Raw genomic sequence first — 23601 nt, forward strand, 5'->3', positions numbered from 1 at the left:
TATCCTTATATACCGACCTCCTAGTAGCCTAGGAAACTTTGTGAGCTCATTATTAGAGACCTCTATCTCAGCCTGCACTTCGGCCCCAAATTCCATCCTGCTCGGAGATTTAAACTTGCACTTTGAGGACAGAAAAGATAAAATTGCCGCTAACTTAATTTCCGAACTAAAAGCACTGGATCTTCACTTAATCAATTCAGAGGCAACCCATAGTAAGGGACATCTTTTAGACCCCCTTTTCACTAATCTGCCAAAAATTGAGGTTCAGTCCGCACTTCCCCTTCCCTGGTCAGATCATTTTCTCATCCCATTTACCTGGCAAATTCCCTTAAAAACCTCTCACATACCTACCCCCAAAGAACACGACAGAATATGGTCCAGACTCTCATTTGAGCACTGGACCCAGGAGCTAACACGCTCCGCTCCTCTGGCAGACCCAGACCCTGCAACAGCAGATAACAACTTCACTAGCTGGCTTACCTCTTCCCTGGACACAATCGCTCCTAAGAGAGACGTAAAGACAAAAAGTAAGAAATTCAAATCTCCATGGTATTCACAAGAACTTAGGAACCTAAGGAAAAATTGCAAAATCCATGAGAGGAAATGGAGGAAAAACTGGGATCCTCTCATCAAGGCAGATTATAAAACAGCAATGAGGTCCTATAAAGTAGCACGCAAAGCAGCCCAATCCTCTTTTTTTGAAAAGAAAATTAAGGAAGCATCTAATTCAACCCGTGAGACTTATGCAATAGTTAAAGAGCTCCTTAAAATACCTAATCCCCCCCCAATTATCAACCCACGGTCGCTAGATGCAACCAAATAGCAGGTTATTTTCAAAATAAAATCACCAATATCCTGCAATCACTCCCCCCCCAAAACAGATCACAGTCCCCTGGTGGCCCCTACATCTTCCACCACCACTCCAACACTGGATAGCTTTAACTTGATGTCCAATGAGGACTTTTTAAAAGCCCTCTCAGACCTAAAAAGTGGCTCCCCCAATGATCCCGCCCCCATCCGCATTCTTAAACAAATCGGACCCACTATCGCCTACCTGGCTACTAACCTTATTAACGCCTCCCTTAGCCAAGGTGTAGTCCCCCCCAATTGGAAACATGCTATTGTTAAGGCACTACAGAAGAAACCAGGCCACGACCCCTCAGATCTGTCTAACCTTCGCCCTATTTCTCTTTTACCAGGCCTGAGCAAGATTGCAGAGAGGGCAGTCAATCAGCAAGTGTCTACCTTCCTCGAATCTAACAACCTCCTCCGCCCCTCGCAGACAGGCTTCCGTCCAGGGCAGGGGACTGAGACAGCTCTTCTCAAAGTGGTCGAGGAGACCAGATGCATCTTGGATTCAGGGGGATCGGTTTTACTGATCCTCCTGGATCTAAGCGCTGCATTCGACACGGTTGACCACGAGATTTTAATCCAGCGTCTATCCGGGCTGGGGGTGAGGGGCACGGCACTCCGTTGGCTCTCATCTTTCTTAGAAAACCGCACCTTTCAGGTTTGCGAAGGGAACATACGATCTGACATCCTTCCCCTCCAGTGTGGGGTTCCCCAGGGCTCTTCATTGAGCCCTACACTTTTTAACACCTATATGGCCCCCCTGGAGGATGTGGTCACCCCTTTTGGGATAAAAGCCGTCACATACGCTGACGACACCCAAATGGTTGTTTCATTTTCGCTTGAAGAAGACAAACTGAAAAACCTCCATGACTGCCTAGAAGGCATTCATGGTTGGATGTCCAACTCAAGGCTGAAGCTAAATGGCTCAAAGACTGAGCTTATGCTGCTGGGACATCAAGTACCATCCCTTCCCCCTACCATGTGGCCACCATGCCTAGGACCTATCCCAGAACTCAAATCTGAGATTAAAAGTCTGGGCTTTTGGATGGAACAGAACCTCTCCATGATAACACAGGCAAAAAAAACTGCCGGTACATGTGTGGGTCTATTACGGTCAACCAGAAAAATTCTCCCTCTACTCCCAGCACCATCCCAGAAAACGCTCATTCAAGGTCTAATACTGTCAAGATTAGACTACTGCAACGCTCTTTTCCTGGCAGCCCCGGAAGCTACGGTTAATGTTCTGCAGAGAACACAAAATGCCGCAGCAAGAATTCTCACGGGGACCTCTCGCAGAGAATCAGCCAAACCTGCCCTTAAAGCACTACATTGGCTGCCGATCCGCGAGAGGATCAAATTTAAAGCTCTATGTTCCACTCACAAGGCCCTGCACAATCTAGGACCCCCAATACTTAAAGCCATGCTCTCCTTATACAAACCCAATAGACCCCTACGATCAGCCCAAGGCAACTTGGCCATGATACATCGAACAAAAAAAGCCCGGACTGGAGGACGTCGATTCTCGGTTATGGCCGCCACCATCTGGAATACCCTGCCAATCCAACTGCGTTCCGAGCCGAATCACATGAAATTCCGGAAACTTCTCAAGACTCACCTGTTCCCTCAATAACCTTCCGCCTTATTCCCCCCACTTTCACCTTCAGTTGTTTCTTGCAATCTCAGCGCTGGGACGCTTCCGGGCAGCCATGCGCTATATAAAACCCAAATTCATTCATTCATTCATTCATTCATAAATAAATCCAAAAATTGGCTTTAGCTAATTGTATTTTTTCAATTGTTCTATTTTTCTAAATTCCTACAATTAACTGCTAGAGCATTGGTTAAGTCATTGAAACTAGTTGTTTGGAATTAAAAACTGTTTACCTCTCCTAAAAGGTCCGAAGCTTTAGTGAAAAAATGACTATGTAAGAGGGTGAAGCTCAGGTGCTCGACTGGACCCCTTACCTGCAGTTTTCCTACTCGCAGTTAAGGGCCCTCTGTAAGGGATACAAAATTAAAACTGTCTCACACTATCATTGCAAAGCTTCAGAGGCTGTTGGTAGAGTATGAGGTAGCTCACCCCTTGGATGAGAATACCGACCCTGAGAACCAGGGTAGAGAGAGTGATAGTGAGGATGATCTTCATATTACCAAAGACCAGGTTGTGGTACCTGTACCCAACATCCCTGTGCCAAGAGCCCCTGCCTCAAATGAGGCTGGCTCAGGATGCTTAAGACATGATGAAGACATCTCTGAAGAAGAGATGCAACTTCAAAGGTTGGCCAGAAGAATAGCCCTGGAGGACAGGATACTGACCATAGAAAGAGAAAGGGCAGACATGTGTTTACCACCAATGTATGGTGGCAGCAATATAATATCTAAAATCCCCAAAGGGATGTCTCCAAGTATACAGATGGTGATTACATCATTACAGCTTTAGGGAGAGCTTGCATCAGTAGAAAGGTAAACAGAAAGCCCTGGGGCTCTCTCCTTTGGGAGCTGTTCTCTTGTAAATGCAGGGATAGGCTCCTGACATTGACAGAGGCAGATGCTGAGTAGGCGTGGGCAGAGCTCGCGAGTTTTGCCTCAGCGAAATTCTGCAGAGTTATCAAAAAAACTCTTCCAAACTTTATGGAGTTCCGCGAGCGGGCGGAGTACCCAACTTCCCAGTGACATCCCAGTGGTATCATGAGAGGGACGTGCAAAATCTCCTGTAAGAACCATATGCTAAGAAACCACGAATCATGCACAACATGTCCATAGTAACAATTAAAAAAATACAAATAGGTGTGTACCTTGAGAAAGGTGACTGGCTGAGGCTCGATTCTGAGCTACGGCTTGTGCCTTGGTGATGTGCCTTTCAGAGTGATGTGGCTTTCAGAGTGCTACAGGGAGAGACGCCTGGAAGATGTGGGCATGCATAAGGCATTCCTCACTGTCTGCCGCGCACTTGAGTGCAAGAATTAGGATTTTCCATTAATGCAGAATCTGTCCTCCCAGCACCACAACAACAACATGTACAGTCCCATGCAATGATGGTAAATGGGTAGCACAGGGACGGCTGCAAGGAGACCACGAGCAGCTCCTCAGCTGCCCCACTCCTTGGGAAGGAATAACATCCGATTATGATTTAGGTGTTAAATAGGGGGCTTTTTCACCCTTTCCATTCATCTCCCGACAGCCTGGAGCTGCTCTCAGGAGACATATCTTTCATTGCAGTGTCTGATAGTGCATCAGGATCATGTCTGGTACCAAAATAGTGTGATTCAAAAAGGAGCACATTAGATTCTAGGAGTGGGTAGTGGAAAATATCAAGTGGCCATACGCAAGCACTGCAGAAACAGGAGATACCAGCGATACCAGCAGTGATACACAACTATGCCATGTACCTTCCATGATTGCTGCCTTCTTTCGAACTTACATCTTGGTGTATGCTTTTCAGCAGGGATGATGAGCAGACCACGATGACTCATGTCATGATGTGGGAGTTTCTCCTCACCATTTAGCAATGCACAGAGATGCCCTTGCATCAGATTATGATTCAGGCCTTCATGGTAGAAGCAGACACAGTGTGCTGATGTGTGAAAGCCCTGAAATGCATCTTAATGCCAACATACAACTTCGGCAGTGTCAGGGACGCATGGCAATGGTTATGAGTAAAGCATGTCAGTGTGAATCACCAACACATGCTACTGGGTGCTCACATTTATTGCAAGTCAACAATCCATTCTGAATGAATGTCAGGCAGCTGTCACACTGAGGGCTGTTGAACACATGTTCTATCTTTCACAGCCACTCATCCCCAACAGATCCACCCAACCTGCACACAGATCAAAGAAACTAGGTTTCACACCTTATATAAGCCAACACGCTATATATCCTCTGTGCCCAAACTAACCACTAATTTCCACACTTGAAAGTCATTGTACAGCTTAACTAGCAGCCCCAAGCTCTCTTGACTGCACCCTCCCTAGCGCACAAAATATTACTTATCCCATCCCTCCCTCAGTGTTCTGTCCCAGAGTCAGTCTCACCGGTTCTGGCGTGGGCCGGACTCGTTTCTAATTAAGAGCTAGTGTTCACAAGTTTAAGCGCTTGGTGCTTCTCTCAGCTCAGCTTCGTGCAAGTCCATTCTAGGCAAGGAGCCAGTTGCCAGGGGCAGTGGGCCAGGGCTAGATCTTTCCATGGAACTCGCTGTCGGCCACCGTAAGACATAATACCCATGTCGGTGTGGCTCAGCAGTAGGTCTGGGTGGTAAGCTGTGAGAGACATGGTGTGTGCGTTCGGGAAGTGAATAGTGAAACAACCATTTCTATGCCAGCCCGGAAACACTTTGGTGGGCAGGTCACAAGAACTATTTCCTGTGCGACCAAAAGACTAGTAGGCAAGCAATAGAGTAAACTGTGGTAGGGATTGCGCTGCCACATTGAAATAGGTCAGTTTCCTTATAAGGGGAAAGCGGAGTGGACAAACTCCACTAAGCGGCTGTCGACTGGGTTTTTGCAAACTCCACGCTCCAAGCAAAGCGCGGAGTGATGAAAACTAGACAAACTCTGTCGGCAAAGTGGAGTTTACCGCTCACCTCTAATGCTGAGTCCTATGATCTCATGAAGAGTACTCTGATTGAGGGCCTTGGGCTCACCACTGAAGAATACAGAATCAGGTTCAGGGAGACATGAAAAATCCAGAGTCAGTACTAGGTAGATCTTGTAGACTTTTTAGTGAAAACACTAGGTGGTTGGTTGAAAGGTAGCAAAGTGCATGACTATGATGGGCTGTACAATTTAATCATGAGAGAGCATCTGTTGAGTAATTGTTATCAAGAGAAGTTACATGAGAAACAGATATACCTAGTTACACTTTCTCCTCAAGAATTGGGGAAGAAGGCAGACCACTGGGTCAAAACATGGGTAACCAAAACTACCACTGGAGGGTGACCAAAAGAAAGAGGTAAAAAAAAGTCCCCAAGTGAAAGATGGTGACAAGAGCAAAGATAAAAACAAAGACTTCTAAAGGCTCCCAAAAATATGCACAGGAAGGTGGGCGAAGAAACTTTTCACAGTCTAAGGGCGACTACTGGGGTAAGCACTGGGGTCCCATGAAAGCTTGATGCCATGACTGTAAGAAAATGGGGCACTGAACTGGAGACTCTGGCAGTAACAACAACAAAAATGCCTCAAGTGCACCTGCAGTAAATTATTTGATTTGAATTTGATAAAGCACAACAAATGCCGTCAAGGTGCTAAAGTCACAGCAGCCCGCACAATCCATCAGAAAATCAAACAGATAGGAGGCCAAAAAGGCCGCCTAAGCAGTATAAACCAGGTCTTTATTGCCTTTCCAAAAGGCAAATGCCCTTGATAGAAGTCAGAGAGTGGGGGAGCGGGTTCCAGATTGTAGCGGCAGCGCCTGAGAAAGCTCTGCCTCCCACCTCATCTTGCAGACTCTGGGCAAAGTGATCAAATTGCGATGGGCTGATATCAGATCTCTACCTGGAGTGAACCACTGGAACATTTTCCTTATCCCAGCAGAGCCTTATGTATTATACAGACAGCCTTGAATTTGATACACTTTCTGATGGGGCGCCAGTGAAGTTCATCCAGTCCCACAGAAGCAGATTGGCACTTGGGAATATCAAGAATAGTCCTAGAGAGAGTGTTCTGAACTACCTGCAATTTAGCTTGGGTATTGATTTTAGAGCCCCATTAGAGAGTGTTGCAGTAGTCGACTCTAGACAACCAATGCCAAAGCAACCTTTTTCCATGCTGAGATGTGTATAAAGGGAAATATTATATTTAACTTTATAAACTGGAAGCACACTGAGACTATCCAACTGGCCTGTCCATTAAGAGAGAATTCAGTATTAAGAATCACTCTTAGATTTTTTGCTTTATCAGCTGGGACACGCAGAGTGCTAAGGGAGTCCGGCCACCATGCATTATTCCAGATAGAGGTATGCGTTCCAAAAGCAGCAGCTCTGTTTTCTCATCATTGAGTTTAACTAAGTTTCTTCCCATCCATTCTGCAACTGCGGACATACAATGTGAAAAATTAACTGCTGAGGCTGCAAAGTTTTCAGAGATCGACACAATGATTTGGGTGTCATCAGCACAGGGCCACGGACTCAAATTGTACTCTAGGATCATTTTTAAATATACCATCTAAAGTATGTCCTGCCTAATGAGTAGGTGTCGTAACCAACTGGGACAGCCCCATACCACTAAAGGTCTCCTTCAAAGCCACAGAGTCTTTATTGATATTCTCTTCGTTTTGGAAAATAAAATCACCCAGAATAGTAAGCCAACTCTTTACCAAATAGGATTCTATAAGACTTGCAATCTCATTTGAAGAGGTGGTTCTAGAGCCATAAGGTGTATAGACCAACATTCCAGCAAATGAGTTAATATCAGATACTTTAAGATGAAAATAAAAGGCTTCACAAGAGTTAACATTATGATCAGAAACATGGTGGCACTGATAGTCAGGTTTAAAAACCATTGTCAGACACCCTCCTGGCCTACCTACTCTATGTAATCTAAGTATAGAGAAGACCGGTGGGATACATCAACCAGGTCACGGCCAGAGGCTTGTCCATGATTCTGTGAAAGACCCAATCTAAGTCTTGTGATACAAGAAAATCAGTGAACTCCACTTTGTTCAACCAAAGATCTTGCATTAATAAGAATACTTTTAAGTTTACTTCCGGATACATCTGCTTTAAACGCCCCTAACATATTGAGGCTAGGTGAAGTGATTCCATGCATCAATGCAGTGGTAAGTCTCCAGATGGGATCACAGGTGGGCCCTGACTATGTCAGAGATTTCACTGAGGAAACTCTAGTCTCAGAGGGAGGGGTGGATGTAGCTGCCCTGGCTGACTGACCAAGTAACCTGGTGAAATACAGACAACAGCCACATATCAGTGGGGTTAGAGTTGAAGCACTGAGAGACACTGATGCCAGTGTCACCATTCTAACTTTCACACCTCCTGCAAGCAGGAACTGCTGTCATGGGTGGGAAGCTTCAAAGGCCATGCTGCCTTTGAAATGCAACCCAGGCCTCTTCAATTAGTGGGTGACACCAATGCCACCTGTCCTGACCCCACTTTCAGTAGCAGGACAGGCGGAAAATCAATAAGATTAGGGGGTGTGCTCGCATTCTTCCAGCATCACACCTCAGGTGGAGCAGGTGATGTGGACCCCAATTTTCATATTCCTCCATCTTGTGTTGAAGAAAAGTAGCCTACCAGGGTCAGGGTTGTGCCCACTTCCAACCGGACGGGGTCACATTGAGGGTTTAGACTCCCTAAAGGTAGATAGCCCATTGACTACTACCTGTCACTCCTTAGTTGTAATGGCTGTAAATGTAGTATTTAGGTGGCACCCCTTGACCCATAACTTCAAATTTGACTGACCAAAAGACGAAGAGGACAAAAAAGAGCTGCTGAACCTGAGAACGGAGTGCCTGCTGTGGATGTTTCGCTCGAAACTCTGCCTGCCACATCAAGACTTGACAATTGAGGTGAACTGTCTCGTCCTGCTGTGGTGTGGTCTCTAAGAACCCTAGTGACCTCCAGCCTTTCACAAATCAACCAAGACCTTCCTTGGAGTAGAGGAGCTACTCATCTGAGCCTGCAAGCAACAAACCACAGAAGTTGGTCTACCGACTTGCAGCTCCCCAACTCCACTGGCACTGCAACCAACCAGGAAGAGGTACTCATGCTATGGAAGGTCAAATCTGTCTTGTCACCAAGTGTGGAGGCACCAGGACCAACCAGAGCTGGGTTGTACCATTCCTTGGAGTACTGGACGCTCTGCAACTAACACCGACAGAAAGAGGTCGGGACCCCACTGCCCCAGAAGCAAGCACCTATCGTGGGACATTGGCACCCCTGAGACCCACTCCATGAGTGGTCCAGCAGTCAAGAAATCGTCCCTGCCAGCTGCTTGCTCCTGACCACATAGACCGAATTTGCGCACAGAGCCTGGACACCCTACCTGCTCTGCACTCAGCCCGCCTGGTCTGGCTTCAAAAAACTAGATGTGCTCCCATGCAGTTGAGGCCTTTGCAACCTGAGTACCAGTATGGGAGCTCTCAGACGTGACTACAATTCCCCTGTGCAGCCTTTTTCTAGGTGTCCTCTCTTCTTCATAGTGCACCAGCTACCAATGCCTCCAGCACCCTTCTCCTGGCAGAATTGGGGACCCGCCTGATGAACCACTGGTGGCCTTTTGAATTTAGGCTTGCTACTAATCCTAATCCAACTGGTGAACCGCTAAAACGGTCTGTTCCAATGTCTATGCATTTTTGCTATTTCCTCCCATAGGAATACATGGTGCATAATTGCTCACAACAGTGAACTATTTTCCAAACTTTGATAATTCCTAAGAAAATCAATACTTACCTGTGAACAAAGTTCTTGTTTTTTCCAAATTGGTCTCAGATTTATTCTTTGAGTGTGTGTCTCATTTATTGTCACTGTGAGTATAACAAATGCTTAGCACTACCCTCTGATAAGCCTAAATGCTTGCTAACACTGCCAAAAAATATAGCATCAGTATTATCTACTTTTGCCTTTGTAAACCAACCTGAAACTCACTGGACTCTCTGCACAGTGTACTTGTTCTTTTTAGTGCACTATACAGAGAGCCAGTTTCCTACACCAACTATAGATTTGCACTATTACACTGATAGTTTTAATTATAAAATAGGCAAAATAAGCTAATAGGAATTTAACACAAGAACTCTTTATGTTTAAAAACCCTTTCCATAGTTATGTCTAACCAATTTATCTGTGGTAGCAAAATTGTTCCAGCACATCTAATGACATTGAACTGCAGCCGCTAGGGAAAAAAAAGAATATACAGATATGTTAGTATTTGATCTTCAAAATTACAGAATCATACCAATATACATTACTTATACTGTAACGCTGTATTACGTGGTGAAAATATAATTTTCCCTTTTTTACTGTTCTAAGCTTTCATACTCCTTCACCATAAACAGTGATCTGTATAAGGCATCATCCTCGAACAGTGGGGAAAAAACAATCAATGGATTGTAAAAAAAAACATAGCTGCACAGTACATCACTAAAATTAAGTGACACTATGCATTGCACTCACTACAATTCATTTATTAATTGTTTTTTCAGGACTTACTACAGTAATGTAAACAAACCTATGTTAAAAATATTTCTTACATTTTTATATATGTTACAATATTACAATGAAATATAAAGCACTCTTAAATGTTAGGGATCCTTTTGAAAACATCCCCCCTAGTAGGCCAAATTATGTTTAAATAGTGCAGATCCATACAGACAACATCCCATTGTGTAGTTTATTTCCACAATAGTACCTAGAAGTTTGGTTGATGAACCAAATGTGGTAATGTTTTAGTTACAAATGTATTTTTTCCTTTTAACTTAAAGCTACTGTAATTGGATTATGCCCATTCACTTACTGACTTGAATTACACAGTGTGGCAATTAGATGTGGTATTAACTCCTTTATGGAAGATAAAATAACTGTTGGATTTTGAAGAAGACTTTAAAGACATTACCCCCAGTAGGCAGAATAGTGCTAAAAGACTGATGTACTTGCTTCATCAGGCCTCTTTGCTTCAATTTTGCATTGGGGAGGTGGTGGTCCTGGAGGTTTGGGGGGGACCATGTGGCCCCCGCATTCAATTTTAGAAAAGCCTTGGAGAGGCAGTGATCCCCGAGGCTGCAGGGTGCTACGCGGCCCACATTGTTTATAAATTAAGCCCTGGGAAGGTGACAGCCTCCGGGGTAATGGGAGGGTCTGCATGGCCCCCATGCAATATTTTCACAATAAGCCCCGGGAGGTAGCAGTTCCTGGGGCTGGGGGGGTCATAAAGGACCCCCCATATAAAAACAAATAAGCCCTTGGGAGGTGGTAGTCCCTTGCGCAGCAGGGGAGGCTGTACGGGCCTCCCCCGCACTAATTATTAAACAAGCCCTGGGGAGGCGGTGGTCACTGAGGAATAATAAGCCCCAGGTGGGGGGGCCCGTGCACCTCCCTCCTTATTTTTTGCATAATGCCCCCGGGACCTGGCTTACCCGGGGGCGATGATTTATGAAGCATGGGAGACCATGCTTCATTTTTTTATTTTATTCTGCTGGATTTGTGGAACTAGCGCAACTGCTTCTTTGGTCCTGTGGAGACCATGTGGGACCCCTCCAAGAGGCCTAGGGGGTCAGTGTGTTTCTACTCTGCCACCTTTTCTTTTTGTTTACATTTTTACCTGCTACTCGGTTCAAACGAGTCACACGGTGGCTGCCGACACTTCCTAGTTTGAAGTGTTGGCAGGCAATCCGATCTCAGCACGAGATCGGAAGGGGTCACGGATCATCTTCGTCCCTAAATATACAACTGGACATTTCTTAAAATGCCTCTGCAACTACTGCGGATTTACACCACAATAAAATGGGCACTTTCTTGACCAACAGCAACCTTCCTGCCAAATCTGGTGTAATTCCGTTCAGCAGTTCGGGCTATAGCCTTGTCTAAGGTTTCCTTTTCCTCATCCCTGCTAGACGGATCTCCCTGAAACTTTCAAGACAGCAGCTAAACTGAGCCTTTGAAAAATGTGCTATCCATCCATTTTGGGACTCTGTTTCAGACGAGTCCTCAAAAAAAATTAGAAAACAAATAAAAGGGGGCAGGGTAGGAATACCCTAAGCCCAAACCCTGCGCCTGGGGTCTCCCTGGGACCCTGGCACATTTTGTTGTGGGAATCATGGCTGGATCCACAACACCCACAATTCATTTTTAGACCAGTGTCAGCCCATGCCCTTCATTTTAAAAAAGCCCCCGGGTGGGCCAGGAGGCATTTTTTTTATTTTTAAATAGGCGGGCTCACAGTGCCCACCTCCTAAGGCTCTAGGAGCCCCGGGGACAACCTCTTCCCTAGTGTTTTATTTATAAAAATGGAGGGGGGCTCTTTGGACCCCCTTCCTGGGCTTCAGAGAAACCCCAGGGACCACCATTTCCTGGGGATTTATGTTTGTTTAATAAAAGAGGAGGGCTGCCCAGACCCTCCTCCTGGGTTTACTAGAAGCCCCTGATGCCACCACCTCACCGTGGCAATAAAAACAAAAGTTTACGGGGCCACGCAGAGCTCCCGGGTCCTGAGACCACCACCTCCCTGGAGCCTATAAAACAAATAAAACTAGGAGGGCTCCCTGGGAGACCCTCCTGGACCATATATTCGGCCCTGGGGACCACAACCTTCCCGGGACCAGCCGGTGAACACAGGAGGAAGGAGGGTTGGGCGCCCCCTCCTGGAGCCATTAATGGCCCTGGGGACTGCCACCCCACAGGGCTGGCTCCTGCTATGTCCTGGGGTGCCCAGCACCGGGACATAGCTGTTTGCTCAGACTTGGCGGGAGCTGTTACAGCTCCTGTCAAGTCAAAGCAAACACTAACCCCACCCTCAGCAAGAGGGATGAGAGCTGTTAAAGTGCTCCCACTTGCAGGAAGCAGAGTTTTTGTATGCTTACCTGCCCACTGTCAAACAGGCAGGAAACCAGACAGAATAATTGCTCTGACACACAGGGAGCTGCATTTTTAACAGCTCCCTGTATGTGAGAGCAATGCTGGATTCCAATGGAGTTGGGGAGCCAGCAGGGACCACAGTGGCATTCAGGATCCCCCGCAGTCCCTAACAGTGCTGACTGGGTGCCCTGGGTGGGCTCCAGGGCACCCAGCAATCCAAGGGGGATGTCATGTCATGAGTGATGAAATATGTGAGGTCATGAGCAGTGTATTGTTGCGGTGTCACTTATAGTTAGCTCAGGCAACTGTAACTGCTGAATTTCACTGGTTGTGTACCAGTGAAATGTGAGCCTAACAATAACACCTCTGCAACCTTTGTTTTTTTCAGTGAAAAGAAAAAAATATATACATTCTTTTTTTGTGTAACTGTAGAATTTGTGCCTGTATTGCCATTGAGGGACTCTGGTGACAATTACAAACCATGAGGCAGAAGCATTCACATTTTTACTGTACACAAAATCCTCCAAACTCCAAAGCTTTGAATTAATTTCGCAACAGTTAAATGCTACGTCAAACTACTGTTAAATCATTTTCAGTCACAGTTTGGTTTATGAAACTAGGACATATGCTATACTATAACTCACTCAGATAATGCATTAGACTCCTTTCAGTCATTTTTGCTTTTATAAGTCATCATCTCATTAGAATGTTACAGTTCTACTTTTTCTTAAAGGTCAATGTCCTGTTCCACCCTCTTGAGAGCAGTCTATCATAGAGATTGCTCTGCAGCGTTAGTGAATCCAGACACTCTGCAGGATAAAGGCGGACTCTGTTACAAGTTTGTATTGTTCATTTCTCTACAGGTAGTCAGAGTACCTCCTTGTGGAGACAAATGTCTATGTTTTGCTCTCAGTAAGTAATGTCTCTTCTTTCTTATAGCCCGAAGGAATGAAAATAGCCAAAACTGTCAAAGTGGTGACCTTGGATCCAGCAAATAAAGGGAAAGGTGAGCATCCTGTATCAAGGAGTTGTGCAATGGTTCCTATTCTGACTTGAAAAATGCAATGCTGCAAGAGACACAATACGCTGAAAAAGCATCAGATATGAAGAAATTGACTTACAGCCATTTTTCACAGTTAAAATGTGTGCAGTGATGTTCACAGGTGGGCAAGGATCTTATTTATCAGTCTAATAGCATCAAACCTCTTAAACATAACGTAGTCTAAACTCCTTCTTATGGAAAAGCAGAGGTCCCCTCCAGAGAGGGGATGGAGAGTGAAGAGGGGTAGATTGAAGTGATCCTCCCACCCACTAGGTAGGAATGCCCCTTCAGGGAGATGCTTCTGAGTGAATCAGGATGACATGTGTTCTTTCTCACAACAGGGCAGGGGGCCCAGATAAGGGACTGAGTATTCAGTAGGTAATAGGTAAATGATTTATCACACTAACATTGATCCTTTCTCTATATAGAGGTGTTTAAGATGAATTTAGATTTAACTACTCTCACCAGGATATATGGGTCTCATATGGGTATTAGTGGAATGATGTTTAAACGTTGACAGACTGTAAGAAAGCAGCTTCCAAGCTCTTTTTATTCATTTTATTTTTCTTAAGTAGCAAACCCATGGTGTGTGTATTGGAATGGGCCAGGGGGACACTGATTTGCTGTGTATTCTCCCTTCTCCCAGTGATTTTGTGACAAAATTGGGTGCATTATATGGTGTGGGTGTTCAACCTCACTGTGGAAGTGCATTTACCAATCCCCTTTAGGACCAGTAGGTTTCATCTGTAAACCTTCATCTCAACCTTGGGTTGCTGTGACACTGAGCAGCATGGCTTACACAGAGTAACAAGTGTTAAGTATTTAAACAGCACCAAAATAATTGATGAAGGAAACAACTTGACGCTCATGAAATCCAACATCAATTTATAAAAATAAACTATATTTCTACAGGCATGTAGACACTAGAATAAAATAATTCCACCGCAGGGTTCCAGAAATATATATTTTATAAGCAATAATAAATCAAACCAATTTTACCTTACCTCAAACAAGCCTTGGCAAAGTCAATGAATTGGACACAGAAACTTTTTCAAGGAAAACTTAGTTCAATGTGGTCGGTTACAACTACTGTGAGCAACCAACTCCAGCAGAGAGCTTGTCCGGTGGGCAAGCAAGGTTCTTAAGAACAGTTACCTTCACAGGCAAAGCAGTCCTTCAGCAGTTTCAGACACTTTTTCTGCACTACAATGGATTCCTATGAAGTGGTCCTGATTCAAGGGATGAAGAATGCTGATGATGCTCTAAGGATGCTGTGGATGCAATGCAGTCAACGAGGGTCTTCCTACAGGGATTCCTCAGTCCATGAAAATGGTGAGGGGGTCATGGTTGAAGGGTCGACATCCCACGAAGTCCTCTACGGACTGGCCAAAGTCCTGTTGTCACTGGACTGTCAGTCACAGGTTGTCACAGTCACAGGCCAATACTTCCTGGGTTGATAATTCACCTCTGAGGGTCCCAGCAACGCTCCAACAGCACTCCTGGGCTCGGTGAACTTGGATATAACTCGGCGCATCACGTATTCGTCATGAACGGCAGTGGGGGTAGCGACTTGAAGTTTTACCGATTTGCCCCAGCAGGCTTCAGTTGCATCCCTGTGCTGTGAACAGCAGGCCAGTAAGATGGCCCTTGGGGTTCTCTTGGCTTGACTGGGTTCTGGAGACAGCTTCTTCTTGAGCAGGACATGACAGTCAGTGTCCCTTCCTTCACTTGCCACCAGGTGTAGTCTTCATTGGTGCAGCATCTTGTTACTGGTCTCTCGGTGGAGCAGGGGAGTCCTTCTTCTGTCCTTCTTCCAAGTTATGTTATGTTATGTTAATTAAATGTATACAGCGCACGTATACCCTCAGGTGTCTTGGTGCTTTCAGTGCTGCATACTGTGCTATGGACTACTGCTTCTAAAAGAGCCAGGTCTTCAGGAGTTTTCTGAACTCAAGAGGGAGGGAATTTTTCTGAGATATAGAGGAAGGGAGTTCCATTCCTTGATAGTATTGTAAACAAAGCTCCTCCCCCTCAGTTCATCTTTTTTATCCTCACCACTGGCATCAGAATGGCATTGGCCGAACGCAGTGGTCTTTTTGGGGAGTATCCTCTCAAAAGGTCCCCTAGAAATGTTGGCCCTTCTTTGTGCAGTGCCTTGTGGGCAATTCAAAGTGCCTTAAACTTTACCCGCTTACCAGCTGGCAGCCAGTGAAGGTCTCGAATTGCTGATCTAATAGACTGATGGTTAGGTATATCTAGAATCAGTCTTGCTGCGGCGTTTTGCACTGCCTGTAACTTCCTGCACACTGATGTATAATCTATTGCAGTAATCAAGTTTAGACAAGATTAAAGAGGTTACAACCAGCTTTCTGGAGGATTTTGGAATGAAAGGGAGAATTTTTCTTATGGTCTTGATCGTAAAGAACCAAGAAGACACTACCTTGGAAACTTAAGCTTTAAAGCTAAGTTTCTCATTTATGATAACCCCAAGGTTCTTAGCTTTATCCCCAGGGGTAGGGGGAGGGCCAAGATTGTCTGGCAACCAAGCTGGGGACCAAGGTGGGAAAAGGTTTCCAAACATGATTATCTCTGTTTTGCTTGAGTTTAATTTCAAACAATGAGTGCTCCTCCAGTGACTCAGGGAGAGCCTACAATCATGGAGTTTTAAAGAGTGATTGACGTCCTTATCCACTGTCGAGATCACCAACTGGGTGTCATCGGCATAGGAGGTGGGAATCAGATTAAAACTTCTTATCAATGGTGCCAGTTCCTCTACATAAATATTAAAGAGTGAGGAGCTCAGCGAAGAGCCCTGCGGAACACCACATGGAAGGGTGAAGGGTGTTGACTTAAATTTGCCCAGATGAACTGTTTGAATGCTCTCTGATGAAAACGATGTTAACAGGGAGAGGGTTTTCCCTCCTATCCCAATTGATTTTAATTAATGAACCAGAAGGGTATGATCCACCGTATCGAATGCGGCGGATAGGTTGAGCAACACCAAGGCTGCTGACCCACTGCAGTCTAGTGAAGAACAAATTTCTTCTGTAGTCTTAATCAGAGCTGACTCTGTACTATGATTATCTCTGAAGCCAAACTGGCTATCATCTAGAATGTGATTGGCTGCAATAAAAAGTGGAGAGTTCCACATTTATGGTTTTCTTGATTATTTTGGCTGGTAGTGGGATTCTCGCAATGGTCCGATAGTTGGCTGTGTCAGTTGCATCTAAATTGTTTTTTTTTAGAAGAGGCAAGATACAAGCCTGCATCCACAAAGTGGGAAAGGATCCTTGCGCTATCATCTGCTTAAACATCTTGGATAAATACAGTCCAATAAAATGGCAAATATTTTGAAGGATCTCAGGAGGGCAAGGATCTTCCGGAGAATCTGATTTGGCCGTAGAGATCCAAGCTGAAGTCTGTCGATCTCTGAGGTCTGGGTGTTAAGGGTGCCCCCTTTATGCTCAGAAAGTGCCTTCAGGACAGGATTAGGTTGGTAGCCTGTGGGCTATCAGGTTCCCTACCACCTGGTGACCACTTCTAGTGGAGTGTGATGCACCATTCTGCTCACTCACAAGAATGATGGCAAAACCACTCTATCTTTGTTCAGACCTACCTAGCTCACCCCTGAGGTGTGGCTACCTCAGGGCTACCCGCCCATGGGAAACCAGTTTGGCAACTGGTTTCAACTCTCTGCTTCCCATGCCTGCCTGTTTACCTCAAAAATGGGGCAGCCCTGCCCACTGTTGTTACACATTTGCCCTTCAAATGTTACTTCACCATTGAAGCCTGACTTTTGGAACTAAAACCCAAGTGGCTTCCTGCAGGAGAGAGGGGACACTTCCCTTGCCTGCAATCCCTCATTTGTCTCCTTCCTGAGAGTCATTGGTACGTCTCTCCAGGAAGGCACAGGAGTTTTAAAGGCAACAAAGCGGCAGCTTTGCTAAAGCTACACACTGCATCAAGTTACCATAAATTCGACTTGAGATACAAGTGGGGTTTAATGTAACAAGTCCCGCCTGTGTGATATGTTGCACCCTGCCTTTAGGGCTCAGTAAGCCTGCCAGACGGGTGACTTTCACACATGTCCAGGGGATGTTTTTGCTTTGCCATTGCTTACAATGGCAAATTCGGACTAGCAGTGCAGAACTGCTCTACCACTCTGCAGCGGTGGACTGGGGGACTCCTTTTACCTGGGAGACGTCCAGTGTGGCACAATCAGTGCTGCAAGCCCTGGGTACCCCTCTAACGTACGTGCACTGGGTACCAGGGTACTACTTACTAGGGACTTCAAGGTGACTTTGCCATATCCAATTTGGTACAGCAAATTCGACATACACTTTAGGGTCAGGGCACTGGCACTGAGGTCTGATTAGCAGGCCTCAGCACACACCCATATTAAAAGAAAACAGCAGCATCAGTTGAGAAACTAGGGAGCGACCACAAAAAAGAGGCATTTATTTACAGATTTCAATCACTGATTGGTCATTGGAAGGACTTGCCTCTAGCAGCAGGAAGTGCAACAAAAGGGATGTGTGTGCGGGAGTTCTGCAGTTACCAGTGAAAAAAGGGAATTCACTGATAGGCCTGTGTAGTGCTTAATGTGAAGCAATGGTTGTCAGTGGGGCCCAGCAGGACTCAATGTTGGAGAATGGCACTTATTTTTTCTCATCAGATATTGACCGTGTGCAAGAGAGGGAAAAAACATAAATGGGAAATAAGGAGTAAGAGAAAGACAAAAGAACTGTCACGAAGTAAGAAACCAATGACTCGCATGGGTGAGAGAAAGGGGTAGGGAGTGCTGGTAGTGGATTAAAGGGGCATGAGGTGTATTAAGGACAACGTAGCCTTGGTATTGAGTGCGCCAACATTTAATTGCACCGGCCAGGGGATTCTAAGCAGAGCATTGGGCACCGGCACTCATTCTTTTACAGATTCAGTACTGGGCCTTGTGGGTGTGTTGGCAGCACAAACTGAACTTAAAGTTACTGATAGGGCTGTGTCTTCCCAACATGTGCACTCATCTCCTGAATGCTCACTGACCCTGTGAATTATCTCAGGGAGACCTAATCTCCTTACAGGAGAACGCTAAATGAGACTGCAGTGTGCAGAGACATTTACTGATCTATGACAAATCAATATAGCTGTGGTTGTTTGGAGAGATTTGCCTTTTCTGAAGACATGTTCTAGGTTTTGCCTGCCCTCAGGTAGCAAGTTCACAGATCAGAAGTCAAAATGAAAAAAAATGGCCCACGTTTAGAAAAATGAAATTAAACAATTGTATATAGTAAAATAATATGGGGATTAATTCGGAACTGCAACATAAATCTTGGTCTACTGAAATATTTGATATCTTTTTAAGACATATTCTGTTTAATCGGTTCACTACATGAAATACATCATCATCACACAAGAAGCTGCATCAAAGTAGAGTTGGTCTGGCCTATAGGAAAATCAGGCAGTGCATGATAGGCTGGCTCAACAAGTCTACATGTGGGTCACTTTTTATTTGTTTGTAGGCCTGGTATATGGTTTGCTGGTTGGGTTTTACTATTGATTTCCCTGAAAATAAAATAGACATTGCCTCCAACGAGCTCACATCCATGCAGTCTCATAAAACACTTACACAGCATGTCTTTACAAGCCCAAAACTGTCCTGTTTTTAATTTTCTATTTCACTGATGGAGGCCACTTTTATTTTGGTGCCAGGGCCTATTTATGTCCCAGTCTGACACTCAACAAATGCTTTTTTTCTTCAGATTTTGTCCAGGAAGAGAAGATTGAGGCTGTTGTGTTCAATGATATTGTTCCAAACAGTGAATATGTGACCATGGTCAGCATCCAAGGTAAGAGTGCCCATCAATAAAGCTGGGATGCACACATCCGAGGAAAGTCCAGAATGAAGGGAAATGTGTTCACTTAATTTCCACTTTTTGAAAACTCTGCACAGTCCCATAGCTGCCCTACTAGAGGGAAGGCATAGGTTGGATAGTTTGGGAGGAGCACTCCCTCTGACCGCCTTACAAGATGCTATAAGTCAGGACTTTAAGAGGAACCACAAATGTGGTAGATACATGATGTGGTAGAGCAGTGGGTGCAAGAATGGGGTACAATAGAAATAGGGCCCAAAACTGCTAAAGTTGTGTACAGACGCTTGCGTGAAACAATGTGATGCAAACAACAGTGTCTATTTACTTACCTTCATAAAGGCCTACATGTGCTCCACCGAAGTGTGTTGCATCACTAGATCACCCATGTAGACTTTAGTAAAGGTGGGCCATAGACTTGTTGGCGTCTGATAAAAATCACAGATGCCACAACCAGGTAGAGAGGAATGCACTATTGAAACATTGGCGATTCCAAAGAGCAAGAGTTCATCAGGGACCATAATATTAATTGCACCTATATGAACAAGGTGGACACGAGGGTGTCAATGTTTTGATACTAGAAACTAGACATACAGCTTTACCTGCTGCTTAAATCTCTCATATGGTCCTCAGCACACTCAATTTAGAATTACATCTCACACATTCATAGAACGAATACATTTAAGCCCAGATTTATCATTATTTAACAGAGTGCAATGGAGAAAGACAACTTGCTGCACTGCACTGCGTCAAATGAAGAGGGCAGGGATGTGCCATATCTATCAAAATATGTCACATTCCTCCTCTCTTTCTGTGCTAGAGCACTAGTGATGAACCAGCACCAATGCAGGCACAGTTGTGACATGATGCATTGCAGGCAGGATTGTTTTTGAGCAGGAAAGGACACCTTATTGCAAAAATACAATCCTTAGAGGTGTTTTGCTTTTTCTAAGTGTACTGCAGAAACAACGAGGAGAAATAAAGAGATTTCTCCTCGTTGCGCCTCTATCGGAAAGGCATATGACTTTGATGCATTCCAAGGTTTACCAGTCTTGGTGAATGTGGGAATGCACCAAAAAGAATAGGTGGATGTATGTGAGCACCCACAATCAACCCATGAAACGCCTTGCCAGCTCAAAATAACAAAAGGTAGCGACTTGCAGGTGGCCTTGTGTGGCTTGGTAAATGTGACTTAAAGATTGTGTTGCCCTTGTATGAGGAAAGGGCAACAAAATCCTTTGATCAATCTTGCCCTCAGTGTTAACTCCACAATATGTGCATTTTCTTAAAGAGGCTTCAGCACAGACAACATGAGTATACTATAACAGTTACTGGAAGATGGGTATTACCAAGCCAAGGCATTAGTTGTTGATTTCTGGATTTATAGTGCAGACATGGTCCAGTGGTGTTACAGCACTTACAGGTACAAATATAATTCCAAAAGTACAGTTAATTAGTAATTTTATAAACAGAGCAATTACAGAACATTTAAAGCTACAGTAAAGGCTCTCATGACAGAGCTATGAGAATGAGCAAAACATGAGAATAACATGAGAATAAGTAAGGAATAGGCAAACCAAACACAATTTGAAAAACCTCTGTGGCTCATCTATAACACAGAGGATTTTTATATCGAACTTGGACTTTAGTTACGGCAAAAAATGAAAGCTACAGAAGGATATCACAAGTACCATAGAAGAAGAGAGAATGAAGGAACACGTTTAAAGAGAAAAGAAAACAGTCATCGTAAGGATAGCAGAAAACAAGAGAGAAGGGATCCGTTGATAAAAAGAAAATACCAAAATGATGTAAATTGATAAATGCATTGAGCATGGCATCATTCTTCGGGTTCATACAGCTCCAAGCTCCGTCCTGGGCCCTGTGCTGTTTTTCATCCGTGGAGGGGGGTTGAAGGTACGTGAGCGCCAGTCTGCCATAGCCCGATAGCCTGTGGTCCAGGCCTCTGCATATGGACGGGTGTGTCCAGGCACCCGGCTTTGCTGTTCAGGGTCAAGGGCATGGTGTTGGGAGGAAGGTTTAGGGTCCTAACTGGGGGGCATTCCATGCTCCCTTGTGGTACTGCACAGGCCGGGTAGGAGGGAGCCAGGCAGTGCTCTTCTTCTGCCCATTGAACCTCCTCCTGTCCACTGCAGTGTGCTGGTTTCAATCGGTGCCCATTTTCCTCCTTCTGTCTACTGTAGTGTGCTGGTTTCAATCGGTGCCCATTTTCCTCCTTCTGTCTACTGTAGTGTGCTGGTTTCAATCGGTGCCCATTTTCCTCCTTCTGTCTACTGTAGTGTGCTGGTTTCAATGGGTGCACATCCACAGTCTGTGAAACCAGGCCCATTGTCTCAGATCTGGAAACCTTGGGCCCAGGGTGTGCAGACCTGAGATTAATGGGTCTAGATTTTGAGAATTGTGAGTGACAAAACGCCACCCAGTGTTGCCACTTTGGATGTAATACCTCCATTCATAATCTGAGCCATCTTATATTTAATCTTGCAATACTGCTCCAACATTGGTATGACTAGGAGTCCACAAAGGAGTTCACAATCAGTGTCTAGGGCAGTGCAGCTGTTTCACCTTCCCAGGAATACGTGTGGAATATTATATTAAATTGACAAATATTATAAAACTACCCCAAACATAGAAGCAAACCTAGGTAGGCAGATTTATGTACTTTCCGTGAACAAGGCCGGAGAGAAAAATATACATTTCAGAATAAATACTTCCAAATACTGACCACTCATACCTATATCTTTTGAAATATGTTTATCCATGTTAGGCTAAATCCAGCTATGGTCCTTCAATGTATTATTGTAGCTTAAGTACTACCATATTTGCAAGCAAGTACTTGATAGTGGGATTGAGTACTGGTTGTAATTTATTTTGTGAAATATTTATACATTGTCAATATCGTGAAGGTTTGCATTTTCTCAGTTATATTTTATACCACTCTTTTTTGTGCTCTTATTTTAATGAAAGAAAAAGGTGATGGATGGAATGCTTGAAATAGCATGGGTTCCGTGCTCAGTGTGCAACTATATCTGGCAAATGAGCCCTTGTCGAGGCAAAACCGGTCCTAGGTTGCTTGAATTCCTGTTCAGGGAGGACCTGATTTTGCAGTTAGGGTTTAATTGTTCCCATGCGGAGTAGGGTCAAGGCTGATTTGCATGTCTCTAGGTCTGGCATGGTGGGCGAAAAATGAAGGATCGATATGTGCCCCCTAGCGATTGCCATTGGCTAGGATTAATTCAAGCATTCCTTCTATCACCTTTTTGCTGCTACACTTATTTAATGTTAACACACACAATTATAGTTCCAACCAAAGATTGCAGGATACTGCAGAGCATCTCAGTCTATAACAGTTACTTAGGTGGAAAACCATTTCAATTGGTAAAAATCGTGCCCCTTACCTTTTTTCTCTCTAAAATCATATCACTCTGTATAGAGCAATATAATTGTATACACATGACCTACCTCTCTCCCAAATGCCTACACAGCATATATCCATCTAGAGACCTGAAAGCCCGAGATGCCACACTGAGCTTGCAGACTTTCTACACATGACTTGGCACTGCCCCGTGGTACAGAGCTTTTGGTCTGAGGTTTTAGTTCAATCACAGGAGGCCATTGTTTCGGAGATTTCTCAGACTATACACACGTGTTTGCCGGGTCTTTTTCCCGAGAATACAAAAGGAAGCTCAGTAGATGGTACGCTATTCTAGGCCTCCTTATAGTAAAAAGGTGAATTGCAATCCACTGGATAAGTCCTCGGGCTCCAACGAGGGTGGCTTAGGAGCAGGCCCGGACTGGCCGTAGCGGGCACCGGGCAATCCCCCGGTACGCCGCACAGGTGGGGGCTGGTTTTGGGCCCCCGGGGGCCGTTTTTGTTACAGGATCGTTTTTGCTGCAAAATCGTCCCTGTAACAAAATCAGCAGAAACCCGGCCCTGGCAAAGAGCTTGGCGGCACCCCCCCCCCCCTCCCCCCCGTGGGGGAGGGGGTCGATCAGTTTGCCAGGGCCGGTTTTGGTTCCCAGTCCGGCCCTGCTTAGGAGGCTGATGTGGTGGAGAGGGTGGGAGCGGAGGAGGTACACTTGAGAAGGATGAAAAAGGACCCCAAAGCTCAGGAGACCCTAGCCGCTTGGGTTGAAATGACTCGGGGCCTACTAGCCTACACATGTTGTCAAAGAGGGGGGGGCACTGCAGATAACAGTGGTGGGTGGATAGCACCCAGACAAGGAGAGAAAGACTCACATCCCGAGAGATGGGGATCTGCCATGGACTGTCATGTTCAGACTGACTCTGTTAGCATGAT

The 23601-nt window shown here is 45.1% G+C and overlaps 1 protein-coding gene across 1 annotated transcript in view; it reads left to right on the forward strand.

The window, feature by feature from the left end:
* LOC147748679 (A.superbus venom factor 1-like) overlaps positions 1-23601 on the forward strand; it is a 1557217-nt gene that overhangs the window by 980373 nt on the left and 553243 nt on the right. The window contains exons 22-23 of the mRNA XM_086963549.1: positions 13313-13379; positions 19175-19261. Of these exons, the coding sequence (XP_086819675.1) occupies positions 13313-13379; positions 19175-19261 (154 nt within the window). The remainder of the gene's footprint in view (positions 1-13312; positions 13380-19174; positions 19262-23601) is intronic.

This window comes from Lissotriton vulgaris, chromosome 1_1 (genome assembly GCF_964263255.1).
Source record: "Lissotriton vulgaris chromosome 1_1, aLisVul1.2, whole genome shotgun sequence".
NCBI lineage: Eukaryota > Metazoa > Chordata > Amphibia > Caudata > Salamandridae > Lissotriton > Lissotriton vulgaris.